This window comes from Nomascus leucogenys, chromosome 19, assembly GCF_006542625.1.
Source record: "Nomascus leucogenys isolate Asia chromosome 19, Asia_NLE_v1, whole genome shotgun sequence".
Taxonomy (NCBI): Eukaryota; Metazoa; Chordata; class Mammalia; order Primates; family Hylobatidae; genus Nomascus; species Nomascus leucogenys.
Genome location: NC_044399.1, coordinates 74377576 through 74397394, shown reverse-complemented (window position 1 = coordinate 74397394; position 19819 = coordinate 74377576). Strand labels below are relative to the sequence as shown.

General features: G+C 40.9%; 2 protein-coding genes across 2 annotated transcripts; both read left to right on the top strand.

Annotated features, from left to right (window-relative positions):
• Nucleotides 1-3780: 3780 nt before the first annotated feature.
• LOC100584454 (olfactory receptor 1D5) lies at nucleotides 3781-4764 on the top strand. The gene has a single exon (XM_003277897.2). The coding sequence runs from the start codon at nucleotides 3781-3783 to the stop codon at nucleotides 4762-4764; it is 984 nt and encodes a 327-aa protein (XP_003277945.2).
• Nucleotides 4765-17335: 12571 nt separating this feature from the next.
• LOC100589462 (olfactory receptor 3A2) lies at nucleotides 17336-18331 on the top strand. Its single transcript, XM_004091566.2, has one exon. It carries the CDS (start codon nucleotides 17384-17386, stop codon nucleotides 18329-18331), a length of 948 nt encoding a protein of 315 aa, XP_004091614.1. The 5' UTR covers nucleotides 17336-17383.
• Nucleotides 18332-19819: the final 1488 nt, after the last annotated feature.

Sequence of the window (19819 nt, the reverse complement as noted above, 5' to 3'; positions counted from 1 at the left end):
CATGGTTGAAATTACAACAAAGAACACAGCATACGACACGAACTTACTTGATAAGGCAGTGGCAGAGTTTGAGAGGATGGCCTCCAATTCTGAAAGAAGTTCTACTGTAGGTAAAATGCTGTCAGGCAGCATCACATGCTACAGAGAAATGTTTCCTAAAGGGAAGAGTCAACTGATGTGGCCAACTTTATTGTCCTCATTGAAGAAATTGCCAAAGCCACCCCAGACTTCAGCAACCACCACACTGGTAAGTCAGCAGCCGTCAGCATCAAGGTGAGACCTTCCACCAGCAAAAGGATTATAACTTGCTGAAGGGTCAGGTGATTGCTATCATTTCTTAGCAATAAGGTATTTTAAATTAAGGAATGTACATTTTTAGACCTAACGCTCCTGCACACTTAACAGACCACAGTACAGTGTCAACGTAACACGTACACACCGGGAAACCACAACATTGTGTGATGCACTTTATTGCGATATTTGCTGTATTGAGGTGATCTGGAATCAAACTCACAATATCTCCAAGGTACGCCTGTAGCTGGGTTGTGTTTTTTTTTTTAAATATTAAGATTTAAAAACTATCATGCAGCTCACGCCTGTAATCCCAGCACTTTGGGAGGCCGAGGCAGGCAGATCACTTGAGGTCAGGAGTTCAAGACCAGCCTGGCCAACATGGTGAAACCCCTTCTCCACTAAAAGTACAAAAATTAGCTGGGCATGGTGGTGGGTGCCTATAGTCCCAGCTACTCGGGAGGCTGAGGCTGGAGAATCACTTAAAGCCGGGAGGCAGAGGTTGCAATGAGCCGAGATTGTGCCATTGCAGTCTGGCCTGGGCGACAGCAAGAGACTCCGTCTCAAAAAAAAAAAAAAACAACTATCACGCAGGCTGAAAAATAAGGTCCCTGAACAAAACAACAACAACAACAACAGTAGCTAATAAATGACAATATTGACTTGGAGGAAGTTCCCCATCACATTGCTGAGTGAATAAAGACGACTGAATGAATCAAGTGGAAAGTATCTTCACCAAAGTGTAAACAGTGGCTGCTCTGACAGAATTTGGGATGACTTTTATTTCCTGTATAAATTTTTTGGTATTGCTTTAATTGTTCACATTGGACATTTTTTGTATATAATCAATAGATTACAATATAGTTTTTTAAAGCCATTTTTTTGAGACAGGGTCTTGCTCTGTTGCCCAGGCTGGAGGGCAGTGGCACAATCATGGCTCACTGCAGCCTCGGCCTCCCGGGCTCAGGTGATCCTCCCACCTCAGCCTCCCAAGTAGCTGGGACTACAGGCATCTGCCGCCACACTCAGTTAATTTTGTATTTTTAGTAGAGATGGGTTTCACCATGTTGCCCAGGCTGGGTTTGGAACTCCTGGGCCCAAATGATATGCACACCTCTGCCTCCCTAAGTGCTGGGATTATAGGCGTGGGCCACTGCACCCTGCTGAAGCTATTTTTATTTAGGAAAAGAATTCCAAGGCCAGGCGCAGTGGCTCATGACTGTAATCAAACCACTTTGGGAAGACAAGGCAGAAGGATCGCTGGGGCCAGGAGTTGGGCTTGAGCCCAGGAGTTCAAGGCTACAGTGAGCTGTGATGACACTGCTGTACTCCAGGCTGGGCAACGGAGTGAGACCCAATCTCTAAATAAATAAATGTATACAAAAACAATTCTACAAAATATTTTTAAAATTTCTAAGTTATTAAAGAAACTGCAACAAATTTCAAATGTTAGACTTGAAAATAAGTGAATACAAGTTTAGTATGGACTCTGATGCAAGCCAAATCGTACTAAAAAGACACATACCAAAAAAGACCGTAGACAGACCTCATTAATAATTGTGACTACAAAAGTCTAAATAAAATATTAGCAAATTGATTCAGTACTTCATACTGGGCACACAAGTATGCTTCAATATTGAGAAGGCTATTCACAAAATATATCTTGAGTGACACTGAAAAAGCATTTGATTAAAAATGCAGCAGCCATACCTGATTTTTAAAATATGGTTGATAAAATACAAAGAAAAAAATAGTTGCTAAATGTACACAGCCACTTCTGCTTTACAGTTCATTACTGGCCATGGCACAACGTCCTGTCTCACCAATATCTTCTTCACCCCAAGTCATGCTGGCCTATATTTACTTCCTTGAACACAAGAAAGACCTTTCCCCCCTCAGGGCATCTGTACATGCACCTGCTTTTCTGCAAAGCTCTCTGCCCATCATGTTACAAAGCTGGCGTTTTGCGGTCCTTCACGTCCTGACTAAAAAGACATTAGCCGTGGTTGTCTATCTCTACATGCTGGAATTTGATAGAATTTATATTATTTCTTTTATAAGTTTTCAGATTTTTTAATGTTTTATTCCATATACATTAGGTTTTCAAAAGAAAAAAAATAATTGTTTTATCTTTAGTCTATTTTGATAAAATATACTAGTATGTTTGGTATGTTTTAGTATGTTGGATAAAATACAAAACATTGATGTAACTTTTCCCAAAAAAATAAGTAGACAGTTGTCCTAATGCCATTTATTACATAATGCAACTTTCCCTGCTGAATTAAAGTGTCACCATAATAATTCGCCACATTCCACATGAACTTGGCTGTTTCTTATGTTTCTAGGCAGTTCTACTGATCTGTTCATTCCAGCACCAGTACCCCCACTATTGTAGAGTTCTTAATATTTGACAGAGCAAGTGTCTCCTTGTCTTCAACATTTTCCTCGCTTATTTTCATTCTTATTTTTAGAGGAAATTTAAACTAGCTTTTGTTTCTTTAAAACCTTGTTACAATTTTGACTCTGAAATAGGTTAAATTTTACAATAACTTAGAATCTGCACCTTTGCAACATCTCATCTTGTTATCTAGAATCTTGTTTCTATCTGTCCATTTAACAAATGTTTACTTTATGCCTCAATAGAGAATTTGAAGACCATAGCTGATTCTTAATATCTTAATGCATAGATTGTTTGCCGATAATGTGTTTCATATTATATTTTAATCTTAGTATTTTTGATTATCATTCATATATAATAACAGGTACTATTTATTGAGTGCTCTCCACATGTCAGCTCTTTGTGTTAAGTACTTTATTCCTTAATTTTCTCCTCACCCCAACCCATTCTTCACATTTAAAAAAACCTGAGTCTTAAAGAACACAAGTGACCTACCTGAGGCATTACAGCCAGGAAGAGGCAGTGCTTCAACTTGAATTTAAGAGTTCCCACAGGACGGTCTTTAGCGCTGCACTACACGGCTTACGGGGACCATGAAAGCTGAGGGTCTGGTTCATTTTGTCATGGGTCACTTCACTGACTAATCACAGACATCTTTTTTTTTCTAATGATGTTTCCACTGATTTTCTTAGATTTCACAGAGTGATCATTATATCAACAAGTAATAATCATTCTTCTATCTCCTTTCCAATATTTTATTTCTCCACTTCCTCCAATTGGACAATAATCATTTCTTGTAATGCATATACCTGTATTAAATACCACTTAAAACCCTGTATAAAATCATAACATAACACACTAAACTTCAAACACTTCAAGACTATTGGAAGATGGCAGGATTAAAAATAAGGCTTAGACATTATTTTTATAATATTCAGCATGTCAGGTTAGAAGTTGCTGGAATAATTGCATACCTTCTATATTCTGTTTTTATGCCTATGATGACCTGTTGCTTTTATTACTTTTAAAATTTAGTCCAAGATATTTTAATGCTAAGAGTTGATTTTGCTTATCTTCGTGTTCTTATTCAAATGAGGGCACTTAATAAACATTTGTTGGTGTTAATGTTGCAGAGAGTTGGGGAAATGGATGGAGACAACCAGAGTGAGAACTCACAGTTCCTCCTCCTGGGGATGTCAGAGAGTCCTGGGCAGCAGCGGATGCTGTTTTGGATGTTCCTGTCCATGTACCTGGTCACGGTGGTGGGAAATGTGCTCATCATCCTGGCCATCAGCTCTGATTCCTGCCTGCACACCCCCATGTACTTCTTCCTGGCCAACCTCTCCTTCACTGACCTCTTCTTTGTCACCAACACAATCCCCAAGATGCTGGTGAACCTCCAGTCCCAGAACAAAGCCATCTCCTATGCAGGGTGTCTGACGCAGCTCTACTTCCTGGTCTCCCTGGTGACCCTGGACAACCTCATCCTGGCTCTGATGGCATATGATCACTATGTGGCCATCTGCTGCCCCCTCCACCATGTCACAGCCATGAGCCCTGGGCTCTGTGTCTTGCTCCTCTCCCTGTGTTGGGGGCTGTCTGTTCTCTATGGCCTCCTCCTCATGACCAGGGTGACCTTCTGTGGGCCTCGAGAGATCCACTACCTCTTCTGTGAGATGTACATCCTGCTGCGGCTGGCATGTTCCAACACCCACATCATTCACACAGTGCTGACTGCCACTGGCTGCTTCATCTTCATCACCCCCTTAGGGTTCACGACCACATCCTATGTACGTATTGTCAGAACCATCCTTCAAATACCCTCAGCCTCTAAGAAATACAAAGCCTTCTCTACCTGTGCCTCACATTTGGGTGTGGTCTCCCTCTTTTATGGGACGCTTGCTATGGTGTACCTGCAGCCCCTCCACACCTACTCCATGAAGGACTCAGTAGCCACAGCGACGTATGCTGTGGTGACACCTATGATGAACCCTTTCATCTACAGCCTGAGAAACAAAGATGTGCATGGGGCTCTGGGAAGACTCCTAGGGAGACCCTTTCAGAGGCCTAAATGAAGGTAATTTTGGAAAGGGGATTGAAGTGGAGACCGGAAATATCCTTCACCCACATAAGGCATTATGCTGTGGGATATGCAACAGTCATTAGAGTACAGCTCCAGCTCAGAATGAGGTGAGCATATCTATCTGTGGTAAAGAAAAGACAATGTGTATCCCAGTGCCTCCCAGACCTCACCAGCCTTGGCAATAAATAATGTCATGCTAACACTACTACCAGGATTTTACAGGGTCAAATATTGAAACCTGCTTGATCATAGGCCCACAGTCCTAGGCTTATCTATATATAACCAGTCATAGCTTAGGGAGGGCTCTCATGTTTTCTAGCACCCATTCACTTATGATCCAGAGGTTTGGCTTCTCTAAGGAGCTTCTACCTTCAAGCTCTTTGGAGAAGACACTTTGCACTACCCCTGCCACAGATGCCCTGGGTGAGGCTTCCCCTTTCTCGATGCTCTAACAGGTACAACATGCACCACTTCAATGTTGACATATCGTCACTCTGGACACAGCCCATATGGTTCATGCAGAAATGCCAACAAGATTCCTCTTGTGCTCTGGGTTGATTTTATCTTTGGGGCCTCAAAGCAACACTCTCTTGCCTTTTCCCTGCATTCCTTTTCTCTGCAGGAAGTCAGACCTTGCCCTTGGAAAGACCATCCTATCTTTTATTTCTGTAGTTCCTCACCTTCCTTCTCTTCTTCATGCAAGAATTCCATCCACCCCTCAAAACAAAACTCTCAAACATCAATACATATTCATAAATAGCAGTGGTAGTAGGGCCAGTAGAAGGGGAGGATTCTGGAGCAAATGAACAATTTAGTGATCCCAGAGAACAGAGGAAAGGAGATATTTTAATAAATAAATTGGGAATTGAACTCAATAAAATACAAAAATACAACGAAGAGGATTTTAAAAGCCAAAGATAGGTTCTTTTAAAATAAAATGAAGTGAATAAACCCCTGGGATATTGAGCAAAGAAAGAAAAGACACTAGCAAAGACTACAGTGGGAAGAATGGGGATAAAAACTAAACATCAAGACTAGGATGATGAAGAGGGAATATCATCAACATCTACATGCCAATAATTTTGAACATTTTGACAAAATAACAAATCCTTGAAAAAAAATGTGACTTGTCAAAGCTGACTCAAGAAATGGGAAAATTAAATAGTCCTATAACTATAAGCAATCATTTTAAATATTCATATATGAATATGTACACATATCACATAAATCCATTTATAAAACTTTTAGCAAGTTATGGATCATCCAGTTTTTTAAAAAAAAAATTTGCAGAGAATAGAAAAATAAAACTTCCCAAATAGTTTTATGTCATAATTATCACCTGATATCAAAGTAGAAAGAGAGGACAAGAAAAAGTGCAAGAGCTAATTTCACTTAAAAATATAAATACAGGTATCCCCAAAAAAAACTAGTAAATTGAACCCAACAGAGAATTTAAAAATAATATTGCATAAGTACCCATTAGGATATATCAAAGGTATATAAAGATAATTTGATACTTTTTAATCCATAAGTGTTTATTATATTGACAAAAGAAAAAATCAACATGTCAATAGATGCAGAGAAAGATAAAATTCTAAACTAATGTTGTCCTTGATAAAGCAGTAAATTTTTATCAAATCACATCTTTTCATGTATGTCTTCTTAATATTTTGTATAATATAATGGCTAGTACCAGAGAGCATTTCTGCATCTCAAAGTACAATGATTGTCTTGTGAGGAAGTACTTGAATGATTGAATTTGGGCTCAACCAGCCATTTCATGGAACATTTTTAGTTGTTAGAATTACTGATAAACTATAGTTATTCAGAACTGGTATTTGGCAGACGTTGCCACCAAATAAATGAAGTGAGCCTGTCACTGTAAGAAAAACTGACAGTATTTGTTGCCAGTAATAAATATTTGGTCTATCAAGCAATATCACCCCTTTGGAAAATTCGTCCATCATGGTGATGGATATATATTTCATATATACATGAAATGTGTCAACATTTGGAAGATCTGCATAACTCAGTGAGCCAGTATTTTTCAAATTACCAATGCATTATGAGAAAAAGTTACACATAAATAAAAGATCAACTTAAAATGCAAAAGAAGCCAATGGATTTTAATGACATAGGGGATAAAATGTCTATTCATGTGTTATCAGATTCTGCATTTCTACTAACCTTTAAGAAACTACCACTTATCACGTTTTGATGTAGTATCAAATAATATTAATTGAAAAGGTTATTAACATCCTCCCTTTTGCAATTACATATCTGTATAAGGCTGGATTTTCCTCATACATGTCAACCAAAATAACATATCACTACAAATAAATGCAGAAGCTGATACAGGAATCTAGCTCTCTTCTATTAAGTCAGACATTAAAAAGATTGGAAAAAAAGTAAAACCATACTATTCTTCAATAATTTTTTTTAAATATAGTTATTTCTATTTAAAATCCTACTATAAAAACATGTCATGGTAATATTATTGTTTTTAAAACTCATCTATTCATGGATCTATAGAGACAAAAGTCATGGTTATTTCTAACCAAAATTAGCTAAAGCATTATTTCTATTACTTTTCTCTTACCCTCACTGGTGTCAAGAAAGGGAGGAAACTCGTATTTCCCACATCTGCCAGATTACAGGGACTTTCTCACTGAGTCCTTTAAACAATCTTACGAAGAAGGTTTTGTTATTTTTATTTTACAAATGAGGAAACAGATACATAAGCAATTTTCCTAAGTAAATCACAGGGCAGTTATTCAAATTCATTTAGTTTAAGAAAATGTTATGGCAAAAATGCTGAGAAAGTGTGATGGAAAGAAAATTATAAAATTATAAGATTTTTATGTAATTTTTTCAAAATCTGTGAGTCATTTTCAGAATATAAACCACACTGCCTGAATAAGGGTAAATAGTTGATTTACTCTTCATAATCTATACATCTGATAAAGAACTAATATCCAGAATTTACAACAAACTCAAATAAGAATAAAACAAACAATCCCATCAAAAAGTGGGCTAAGGACATGAATAGACAATTCTCAAAAGAAGATAAACTAATTGTCAGCAAACATTTGAAAAAATACTCAACTTCACTAATGATCAGGGAGATGCAAATCAAAACCACAATGTGATACCACTGTACTCCTGCAAAAAAACAGCCATAATCAAAAAATTATACTCCTGCAAGAATGTCCATAATCAAAAAATAGAAAAACAGGAGATGTTGGCATGGATGCAGTGATCAGGGAACACTTCTACGCTGGTGGGATTGTAAGCAAGTACAACCACCATGGAAAACAGTGGAGATTCCTCAAAGAACTAAAAATAGAACTACCATTTGATCCAGCAATCCCACTACTGGGTATCTATCCAGAGGAAAAGAAGTCATTATTTGAAAAATATACTTGCACACTCATGTTTATAGCAACACAATTCACAAATGCAAAATTGTGGAACCAACCCAAATGCCCATTGATCAACGAATAGGTAAAGAAACTATGGCATATATACAATGGAATACTACTCAGCCATAAAAAAGAATGAATTAATAGCATTTGCAATGACCTGGATGAGACTGGAGACTATTATTCTAAGTGAAGTAACTCAAGAATGGAAAACAAAAGATCATATGTTCTCAATGATATGTGGGAGCTAAGCTATGAGGACACAAAGCCATAAAAATGATATAATGGACTTTGGAGACTTGGGGGGAAGAGTGGGAGGGGGGCGAGGGATAAAAGACAACAAATATGATGCGGTGTTTACTGCCTGGATGATGCATGCACAAGGATCTCATAAATCTCCACTAAAGAACTGACTCATGTAACCCAATACACCCGTACCCCAATGACTTATGAAAAATAAAATAAAAATAGTTGATTTACCAAGCAAAAAAAAAAGAAAAAAATTATTCATAATTACTTTTTTAGTTTTTAAAGGATCTGAAGGTTTGGTTTGCCATTGAGTTTGACTTATAAAATGGATGAATGATTAGATGTGAAAAACACATTTGTGTTAGTCAATTAGGGATGTTATAACAAAATACCATACATTGGGTGGCTTAAACAACAGATCTATTTTCTCACAGTTGTGGAAGCTAGGAGTCACTATCAGGATGCCAGCATGGTTGGGTTCTGGTAGGACTTCTTCCTAGCTTGTAGGCAGCCACCACCTTGCTGTGTGCTCACATGATCTCTTCTTTGTGTATGCAAGGAGAGGAAGGAAAAGCACTGGCCCCTCCTCTTATAAGAGCACTAATCCCATTATGGGGCTCACCATCATGAGCTCCTCTAAACCCAATTACCTCCCAAAGGTACAGTCACATGGGGCATTAGAGCTTCAACAAATGGATTTGGCAGGGACACAAACATTGAGTCCATAACAATACTTCCTTCCCCTCCAAACACATACAAAATCTGAATCATATATTTTTTATTAAAAATTGGTCAAGAAGAGAACGACATAAGCAAGATGGCAGAATAGGAGTTCTCCAGGTTCACTCCCCACACAGAAATCCAACTAGAAGCACCCACAGTCAAGAATACCATCCTAACTCAAGGACACCGGGAGGGGAACGACACACACTGGGTTCTGTTGGGGGAGTGGGGGCGGTGGGGGGAGAGAATCGGGATAAAGAGCTAATGCATGCAGGGCTTAGTATCTCGGCGATGGGTTGACAGGTGCAGCAAAACACCATGGCACACGTTTACCTACCTAACAAATCTGCACATCCTATACATATATCCCGGAACTTAAAATTTTTAGAAAAACGTCTTGAATATTCCAGGAATTGGGACTGAGGCTGAGACACCACCCTGGGCACACAATCGAGAAAAGGCACGACCAAAGAGTAACAGAAATTGTTCTCTGACCATTTCACCCTCCCCAAAGTCAGCACCGCACCACACACAGAGAATGTTCCTAGACCCACAGTTTCTACAATAAGAAAAGTGAATTGAAGGCCGATACTCAGTTTCCCCACCATTCTGGGATCCTTTGCAGGAGGAGGCAAGCTCACTCTTGTCTCATCCCATGGGAAACAGAGAGAGTGCCAGCAGTTAGACCACCTGAGGTCAGTTAGAAACAAACAATGAAGGTAGGACTTAAAGTAGCCAGCACACAGATCTTGGGAATTGCTCTGTATTCTGGCCAAAAGAGGTGCCACACCAGAAAAAACTAGTCAACATCATGCTGCAGGCAATACTGTCCATAGGCCTTTCAGGCTCAAATCCTGAGCCACCTTCCCCACAAAACCCAGTTGCTTTCATTAGTCTTCCCCGGGTTGAGCGGCAACTGCATGTCAGCAAGTACCTGTAAAATGACCATCTGGACTTGCCCAACCTTACTTCCTGGGATGCAAGGCTGATTCAACATACACAAATCAATCAATGTGATTTATCACATAAACAGAATTAAAAGCAAAAACCATATGATCATCTCAATAGAAACAGAAAAAGGGTTTGGTAAAATCCAGCATCCCTTCATGATAAAACTCCTCAACAGAGTAGGCATCCAGGGAACATACCTCAAAATAATAAGAGCCATCTATGACAAACCCACAGCCAACATCATACTGAATGGACAAAAGCTGGAGCCATTCCCCTTGAGACCTGGAACAAAACAGGGATGCCCACTCTCACCACTCCTATTCAACGTAGTATTGGAAGGCCTAGCCAGAGCGATCAGGCAAGAGAAATAAAAGGCGTCCAAATAAGAAAAGAATAGGTCAAACTATTGAGAAGGGGGACCTAATTACCTAAAGAGCATCTTCACAGCAAAAGAAACTATCAAAAGAGTAAACAGACAACCTGCAGAACGGGAGAAAATATTTGCAAACTATGCATCTGACAAAGGTCTAATGTCCAGTATTTGTAAGGAACTTAAATCAACAAGCAAAAAATAACCCCATTTTAAAAAATGGGCAAAGGAAAAGACACTTCTCAAGGGAAGAGACACGATTGGCCAACAAACATATGAAAAAAATGCTCAACGTCACTAATCATCAGAGAAATGCAAATCAAAACCACAATGAGACACCATCTCACACCAGTCAAAATGGGCATTAATAAAAAGCCCCAAAAAAGCAGATGCTGGCAGGGCTGTGGAGAAAAGGGAGGGAATGCTTATATGCTGATGGTGGGAATGTAAATTAGTTCAGCAACTGTGAAGAGCAGTTTGGAGATTTCTCAAAGAACTTAAAACAGAACTACCATTCGACCCAGCATTTCCATTATGGGGTATATAAATCATTCTACCATAAGGACATATGTATGTGATTCACAATAGCAAAGACACGGATTCAACTTTGGTGCCCATCAGTGGTTGACTAAAGAAAATGCTTATATACACCATGGAATATTATGCAGTCATAAAAAAGAATGAAGTCACATCCTTCCCAACAACATGGATGGAGGTGGAGGCCATAATCCTAAGCAAACTAACTCAGGGACAGAAAACCACATACATGTTTTCACTTGTAAGTGGGAGCTAAACATTGAACACACGTGGACATAAACACGAGAACAATAGAAACTGCAGAGTAATGGGGGGGGAGGAGCGGAGGGAGGCATGGGTTGAAAAGCTACCTATTTGGTACTATGCTCTCTGGCTGGGTGCAATATACACATGCAACAAACCTGCATATGTACCCTCCATATTGAAAATTTTTTAAAATAAAATTTTTAATAAACAAAAACAAACCAATTCGTATAAAACCACAAAAGACCCCAATAGCCAAAAATAAACTTCAGCAAAAAGAACAGAGCTGACGGCATCACACTCTCCAATTTCAAAACATATTAACATATTACAAAACAATTTTAATCAAAATACTATGGTACTGGCATAAAAACAGAAACATCTATACATGAATAGTGAACTATCTGGAAAAAAAAAAAAGGAGAAACCATACCATTTACAATAGCTACCACAACCAAAGATCCCTTGGAGTACATCTAACAAAAGAGATGAAAGATCTCTAAAATAAGAACATAAAACATTGAAGAAAAAATTGAAAAGGGAATAGTAAATGAGAAAATACTCCCTGTTCATGGATTGAAAGAATTACCATTACTAAAATGTCCATGTTACTCAAAGCAATCTAGAAATGCAAAAAAATCCATATCAAAATAGCAATGATATTCTTTATAGGTATATGAATCGGTGTTTCTTTAGATGACATACAAATGGCCAACAGGTACATGAAAATATGCTCAGCATCACTAATCATTAGAAAAATGTACATCAAAATCACCATGAGGTATCATTTCATGCTTGTTAGAACAGCCTTCACCATAAAGATGAATGGTGAGTATTGGAGGATGTGAAGAAAAAGGTAACTTTTAAGCATTGTGGGTGGGAATGTAAATTAGCATGGCAATTATGGAAAATGGTATGGAGTTTCTTTAAAAACTAAAAATACAACCACTGCTGGGCACAGTTGCTCGTGCCTGTACTCCCAACACTTTAGGAGGCTGAGGCAGGAGGATCACTTACAGCCTGGAGTTTGACACCAGCCTGGGCAACACAGCGATACCCCGTCTCTACAAACACAAAATTTAAAAAGCTAGCTGGGCATAGTGGCACACACCTGTAGTCCTAGCTCCTGGGGAGATTAAGGCAAGAGGATCTCTTGAGCCCAGGAGGGCAACGCTGCAGTGAGCTATGATTGTGCCACTGCACTCCAGCCTGGGCAAATGAGTGAGACCTTGCCTCTAAAAAAATGACTTTCCTTTTTAATGGAACTACCATATGTTTCAGTAATCCCAATTCTAGGTATGTACCCGAAGGAAATGAAGTCAGCATGTTGAAGGCATATGTGCTCTCCCGTGTCCATCACAGCTCCTGCTCCAGAATCACAATTAACCACCGTGTCAGGTAGTCCTGGGTCCCTTTCTGCTCTGGAATCCATCACTTCTGGGTACCAAATACACTTCTGTATACAGTACTGTACCCACCAACTACAGCAGTACTCTGTAAGCAAAGGAAGGCGGGAGAGAACGAAGAAGCAAGCCAAGCCCAGCAACAAGGAGCCAGGTAGGAGATATTCCCTGAGCTGGGTTTGAAAGGACAGGAAAAATAGAAGTTTTGTTGACCAGAAAAAAAAATTGAAAAGTTGAGGCAAAGGGAATAGCACACATGAAAGCACGGGGATTTGAAACAGGGTGTGTGCGGGGAGTGACCGGGAGTCTGGTATAAACAGAGCGGCGGCAATGACGCGCTATCCAGGCAGTGTCACAGGCCAGGGGCTCCAGAAGCAAGTATGAGAAAGAGTTTGGAGTAAAAGGTGTTTACTAGGGAACAACAACTGTGAAGGAACAAGGGAGGAACCTTGATTGGGCAGAGGAGGAAGTCAAATTGCAGGCTGGCCTCCCAGAAAGCCAATTGTCTCAGCACATTTTCTGCTTCTATAAAAAAGATACCTGAACCTGGTAATTTATAAAAAACAGAAAATTATTTCTCACAGTTCCGGAGGCTTGGAAATCCAAACCAAGCTGCCAGCTAGTGAGGACCTGGTCCCTGCTTCCGACACGGCATCTTGTGTCTGCATCCTCTCCGGGGGCAAGAGCACCGCATCTTCACACGGGGGAAGGTGAAAGAACAAGAAAGCCGCACACTGCGTGAAGCCTCTTTTATAAAGGGTCTTAATCCCATTCACGTGGGAGGAGCCTCGTGGCCTAATCACCTCTTAAAGGCCCCACCTCATAATACTATCGCACTGGCTATGAAGTTTCAACACATGACTTTCAGAATGGACACTTTCACACCATAGCACCGACCCAGCAGGGAGATTTGGAATGACTGTTGGCCATCGGAGCTGTCCCATACCAGGTTAAAATGGACAGTCTTTATACCCCGGCCTCAATCACCAGGTGTGGGCTATCCAGGAAAAGGGACTGCCTTGGGGAAGGAGGCTCTCTGTAGCTACGGTAAACCCTAAAGGAGCTGACAGCTGAAGGCTGTCTGCCGACCACGCTCCTCACAGCTGGGCAGCAGGTCTGTTCTTGAAGGAAGAACTGTCCTTGGAGATCATCTCCATGTGTCCACAGACACGTGTGAGCAATGTCATTGAGGGCCCCCTACGGCTAGTTAAGGAGCTTGGATTTTATGCAATAGACAATAGAGAGCCCATGAAAAGTCTCGGGCATGGAAATGACACACCCAGCTTTGTGTTAAGTGGCATTGTCAACAATGGATGTGAAACAGGGCTGAAGGGCGAAGTCAGGGAGATCAGTTAGGAGACTGCCAGACTGGCCGAAGTGAGGGGAAGCACCTGGAGAGGTAGTAACAGAAGCATAAAGGAGAGGAGGGATCAGAGAGGAATTTCGGAGGTAAAACCTGCAGGGAGGCAAGCCGAGACTGTGTGCTTTTGGAAGGTAAATCACAGTATCAAACATTCAAAAGCAGAACCTCTCAGCATCTACCCTCGCCCTTCCCAGCCAGCATGCACCTGATTAGACATTCTGGTTTCGTTCACCAGTTTTCCCAGTATCTGGGTCAATTGTTTCATACGTAGTAAATGCTTGATAAATACTCGTTGAATGAACAGATGGATGAGTAAGAGGACTGAGGCCACAGTCAACTAACACAAGATGTGGCTACTTCCTGACTGTAAGCCTTCAGGAGCCATATCAAATTGTAGTCTCTGCACTCACACAAACATGCAAAGTGAAATGCAATACAAGGAAAGGGCTGCCATGGCCGCACAGCCTAGCTTTGCTTTAACAGCAGCTGAAGAATGAAGGCACACGCACCCTCTCGTGCAGCAGAGCCCGTGGAGTGAAACAACTTGTCATTTTCAGTGGAGCCCAGGCCTTTCTCATCCATTCCAAGGCCATAGGACACACTGCCTGGCCTGCAATTCCTCCACCACCAGGCAAGCAACCCACTTAGCTATGGGCCAAAAACATCTTCTTAGCCTAAGAATCTCAATCTCTCTCTCTCTCTCTCACACACACACACACACACACACACACAGAATCCAGAGCTCAGCTCTTAAGAGAATGACTAGAAGTGCATATTTTGAGGACCCCCAGCAGTGGTACCTAAGATGCCATTTGACTGAAAAAAAAAAAAATTCAAAACCCCATCCTACTTAACCCATATTATTATTAAGTACTCATTGACACGTTTTTTTAGCTGGCTTTCTAATTGGCTTGCCTGCAAAAACAAAGCAAATATGCAGAGAGTCAAAAGTAAGAAGCATATCCGTAAGTGCCTATTTGTATGGGCTATGTTGTGAAGGACGCTCAAGACACTTAAAAGCTCCCCCTGGAAATGGGAACAGGGACTGGAAGGGACAAGAAGGATAAACAAGACCAGACTGCAAAAACTACAATAAATGCCTAATTCAGACTGCAAAAAACTGCAATAAATGCCTAATTCAGACTGCAAAAACTACAATAAATGCCTAATTCAGACTGCAAAAACTGCAATAAATGCCTAATTCAGACTGCAAAAACTACAATAAATGCCTAGTTCTTCAATGCCCAGACACCAATGAACACCTAAAAACATTGAGACCATCCAGGAAAACATGAGCTCACCAAATGAACTGAAGGCACCAGGGACCAATCCTGAAGACATAGAGATAGTTGATCTTTCTTACAGATAATTCAAAATAGCTGTGTTAAGGAAATGAAAAGAAATTCAAGATAACACAGTGCAGAAATTCAGAATTCTATCAGGTAAATTTCACAAAGAGATTGAAATCATTAAAAAGAATCAAGCAGAAATTCTAGAGTTGAAAAACTACTACGGGGAAACATTGGAGAAACTCTCAAGGACGTTGGTCTGGGCAACAATTTCTTGAGTGATATCCCACAAGCAGAGGCAACCAAAGCAAACATGGACAAATGGGATCACATCAAGTTAAAAAGCTTCTGTGCAAAGGAATAGTCAACAAAGTGACGAGAAAACCCACAGAATGGGAGGAAATATTCGCAAACTACTCATCTGACAAGCGATTGATAATCAGAATATATAAGAAGCTCAAACATCCCTACAGGAAAACATCTAATAATCCAACTTAAAAATTGGCAAAATATTTGAATAGACATTTCTCAAAAGGAGATAGACAAATGGCAAACAGACATATGAAAAGGTGCTCAATATCACTGATTGTCAGAGAAATGCAAATCAAAACTACAATGAGATACCATCTCATCCCAGTTAAAATGGCTCTTATCCAAGAGACAGGCAGTAACAAATGTTGGTGAACATGAGAAGAAAAGGGACCCTCATCCACTGCTGATGCGCGTGTACATTAATACAAGCACTACGGAGAACAGTTTGGAGGTTCTTCAAAAAAATAAAAAAAATTCAGAATCATGAGTATCTTGTCTCTGATTCTTGCCATACCTTCGCTTGATCTTCGCTATTTCCAGAAGCCTTGAAACCTAGGCAACAGTTTCAATATTTTCTAGTTTCTCTGAAAATCTCATGAATTTTTCTATTTTGAAGTCTGCTTATTGGTCTCTGATTCTATGACATTGACTTTTTAGATTCCACATGTAAGTGAAATTGTAAAGTACTTATCTTTCTGTGTCTAGTTTATTTCACTTAGCATAATGTCTTCCAGTTTGTATAAAAGGATATATTTTAACATTCTCACCACAAAAATGAGTTGGTGAAGGGATGGCTATGTTAATTACCGATCAATATCACACTGTACCCCATAAATATACACATTATTCATCAATTAAAAATTAATTATTAAAGTGTAATCTGCTTATGAGTTTGGGTTGATCCCTCAGAGAAAAATGGGAAAATTCTTTCTTTTTTTTTTTTTGAGACGGAGTCTCACTCTGTTGCCCAGGCTGGAGTGCAGTGGCGAATTCTCGGCTCACTGCAAGCTCCACCTCCTGGGTTCATGCCATTCTCCTGCCTCAGCCTCCCGAGTAGCTGGGACTACAGGCGCCCGCCACCTCGCCCGGCTGATTTTGTTTTTGTATTTTTAGAAGAGATGGCGTTTCACCGTGTTAGCCAGGATGGTCTCAATCTCCTGATCTCGTGATCCGCCCACCTCGGCCTCCCAAAGTGCTGGGATTACAGGCGTGAGCCACTGTGCCCACGGAAAATTCTATCTTAATCTCACTATATTCAAAAAGGAAGTATTTTGCCTTTTTTTAAACAAATTTCATTGCGTATATTTAAGGTTCACCACATGAAGTTATGAGATACATGTAGACAGTAAAATGATTAGCATAGTGAAACAAATTAACAAATCCATCATCTCACACAGTTACCCATTTTCCCCCCCTCTGGCAAGAGCAACTGTAATCTACTCATTTAGCAAAAATCTTGAATACAATACACTTTATTAACTATAATCCTCATGTTATAAATTAGATCTTTTATCTTAGCTTATTTTCCCAAGTATTCTGACCTTTTCAGCTAGCAGACGATGAGAGGGACACGGTGGTGGTGGCACTGGGCATCTCAACCAAGAGCAAGGTAAAGGCATTGAGGTGTTGGAGGAGTGAGGGACGGCCTGGGGACTCACCATGGGGCTTTGAACGTAAATGGTTTAAAATGTTAATGTGAACTGAGTGAACTGATACCTCCCCTGCTGGGACATGTCCTTATAGGAACTCATGGAGCCAGAAGCTGGGACCAACAGGACAGCCGTTGCTGAGTTCATTCTACTGGGCCTAGTGCAAGCAGAAGAGATGCGGTCTGTGGTCTTTGTGCTCCTCCTCTTTGCCTGTCTGGTCACAATTGGGGGCAACCTCAGCATCCTGGCAGCTGTCTTGGTGGAGCCCAAACTCCACACCCCCATGCACTTCTTCCTGGGGAACCTATCAGTGCTGGATGTCGGATGTGTCACTGCCACTGTTCCTGCAATGTTGGGTCATCTCTTGTCCCACAAGTGCACAATTTCCTATGATGCCTGCCTCTCCCAGCTCTTCTTCTTCCACCTTCTGGCTGGGATGGACTGCTTCCTGCTGACCACCACGGCCTATGACCAATTCCTGGCCATCTGCTGGCCCCTCACCTACAGCACCCGCATGAGTCAGACAGTCCAGAGGATGTTGGTGGCTGTGTCCTGGACTTGTGCCTTCACCAATGCACTGACCCACCCTATTGCCTTAACTACCCTCAACTTCTGTGGCCCCAGTGTGATCAATTACTTCTACTGTGACCTCCCACAGCTCTTCCAGCTCTCCTGCTCCAGCACCCAACTCAATGAGCTGCTGCTCTTTGTAGCAGCAGCCTTCATGGCTGTGGCGCCCTTGGTCCTCATCAGCGTGTCCTATGCTCATGTGGTAGCTGCCGTGCTGCAAATCCGCTCTGCTGAGGGCAGAAAGAAGGCCTTCTCCGCATGTGGCTCCCACCTCACTGTGGTGGGCATCTTCTATGAGACAGGTGTCTTCAGCTACATGAGGCTGGGTTCAGTGGAATCTTCAGACAAGGATAAGGGGATTGGAGTTTTCATGACTGTGATCAACCCCATGCTGAACCCACTTATCTACAGCCTCAGAAATACTGATGTTCAGGGCGCTCTGTGTCAGTTACTTGTGGGGAAGCGATCACTGACCTGAGAGATGACCTGCTTTCCTGCCTTTTCTGGACTGAGGAAAATTTCCCGAGAAGATAGTAACCAACAAACCTTGTTTATAACCATTATTTCTATCTCCTGATGCCTGAGGAGTGGTGTTATGTGTTTGGCCTACAAGGAAACCCTATATAATTCATTCATTTATTCATTCGACAAATATTTATTAAATTACTTCTATGATCCAGACAATCTTCTAGGGCATTGGTGAGCAAAATGGACAAAAGTCTCTGCACTCAAGCAAATCACATGCTATAAATGTAGGCTAAATAAATAAATAAGCATCATATATAGTATACCACATGGTGATACACTCTATAGAAAAAAGGTAGTAAGACAGGAAGACATGAAGTTAGCTTTGGCCAACCAAGCCTCCTGGGCAAGTTGCTACCTTGCTTTGGGCTGTGCCCACTTTCTCGGTAGAGTTGAAATCTTGGCAGCACTTTATGCCTGGGCAGCAATGTCCTACAGGAAAGGGCCACTTCATCCCAGCCTAGGTAACCAAGAATATCACTGCAAAGTTTCCTTCCAGAGGGATGTGAGACTCCCTCCAGATCAGAGTGTGGAAAGATATTTTGAACAGTGGGCCCAGTGCCAGGAATCATTTCATTCTACTGTTCACCTTTCACCTCCCATAAAATCAGTTCCCTCTCTTTAATACCACACGAGAATCCCATAGGATGATCAGGCAACAGGTGGGGTCTAGAGAAGGAAAGAGCTACTAAATAAAAACTATGTTAATACGTACATGATATACCTTAAGATCAAAAAGGGAATGTTCTATTTCCATCCCCTGTGGTATCTTTCTGTCTTATTTGATAAGTCATCTTCCTGACACATATGATACTTTTTGAAAGAGTAAGTGTTTATGCTGTAGAATACCCAATACAACATTCTCCTCCAAAGTCTTACTTTTCGATCCCAAACCTTCTAGCCTGAAAATACACATCCATAAATGCAGTCCCCGGGAGTGATACCTCCTCCTAACTTTATTAATACATCAATACCACTGCAACCCAGAGCATTGTCTCATCTTGACGTCTATCCAGGTTTCAGCCCATTAATTCTTGATTCTCTCCAGCCCCTCTAGGAAGACTGTTTACCGCGTCCTAGCAACCCTACTGTCCCTCTGCTGTGTCATCCCTAGAACTGTCCGTGGGTGCACCTGAACCGTGGCTTCTCTGTGATTTCCTCTTGGGGTTGACTGGAAGGATGGGCTGAGATAAGGATGTGAAGAAAAGATATGAGAGTGGGAGGTAGGAAAGGATTGGAGAGGAGCAATGAAGATGAAACGAATATATCGAGAGGGATGGAACAGGATGATGAGCAAAAGTGGTGAGAAGGAAGGATGGAAGTAATGAAGGAAATGACGCAATGAGAGAATGGGAAGAGAGAAGTATGTCTCTTACCTGATGCTCTTGGGTGTCCAGACACTTTAACATTAAAGAACTTGAGCTTCCCTTAAGGGCAAAGT

Bases quoted from the DNA above. Each gene is read 5' to 3' on its own strand.
- LOC100584454 (XM_003277897.2), top strand. From the start codon at position 3,781: ATGAGGGCACTTAATAAACATTTGTTGGTGTTAATGTTGCAGAGAGTT.
- LOC100589462 (XM_004091566.2), top strand. From the start codon at position 17,384: ATGGAGCCAGAAGCTGGGACCAACAGGACAGCCGTTGCTGAGTTCATT.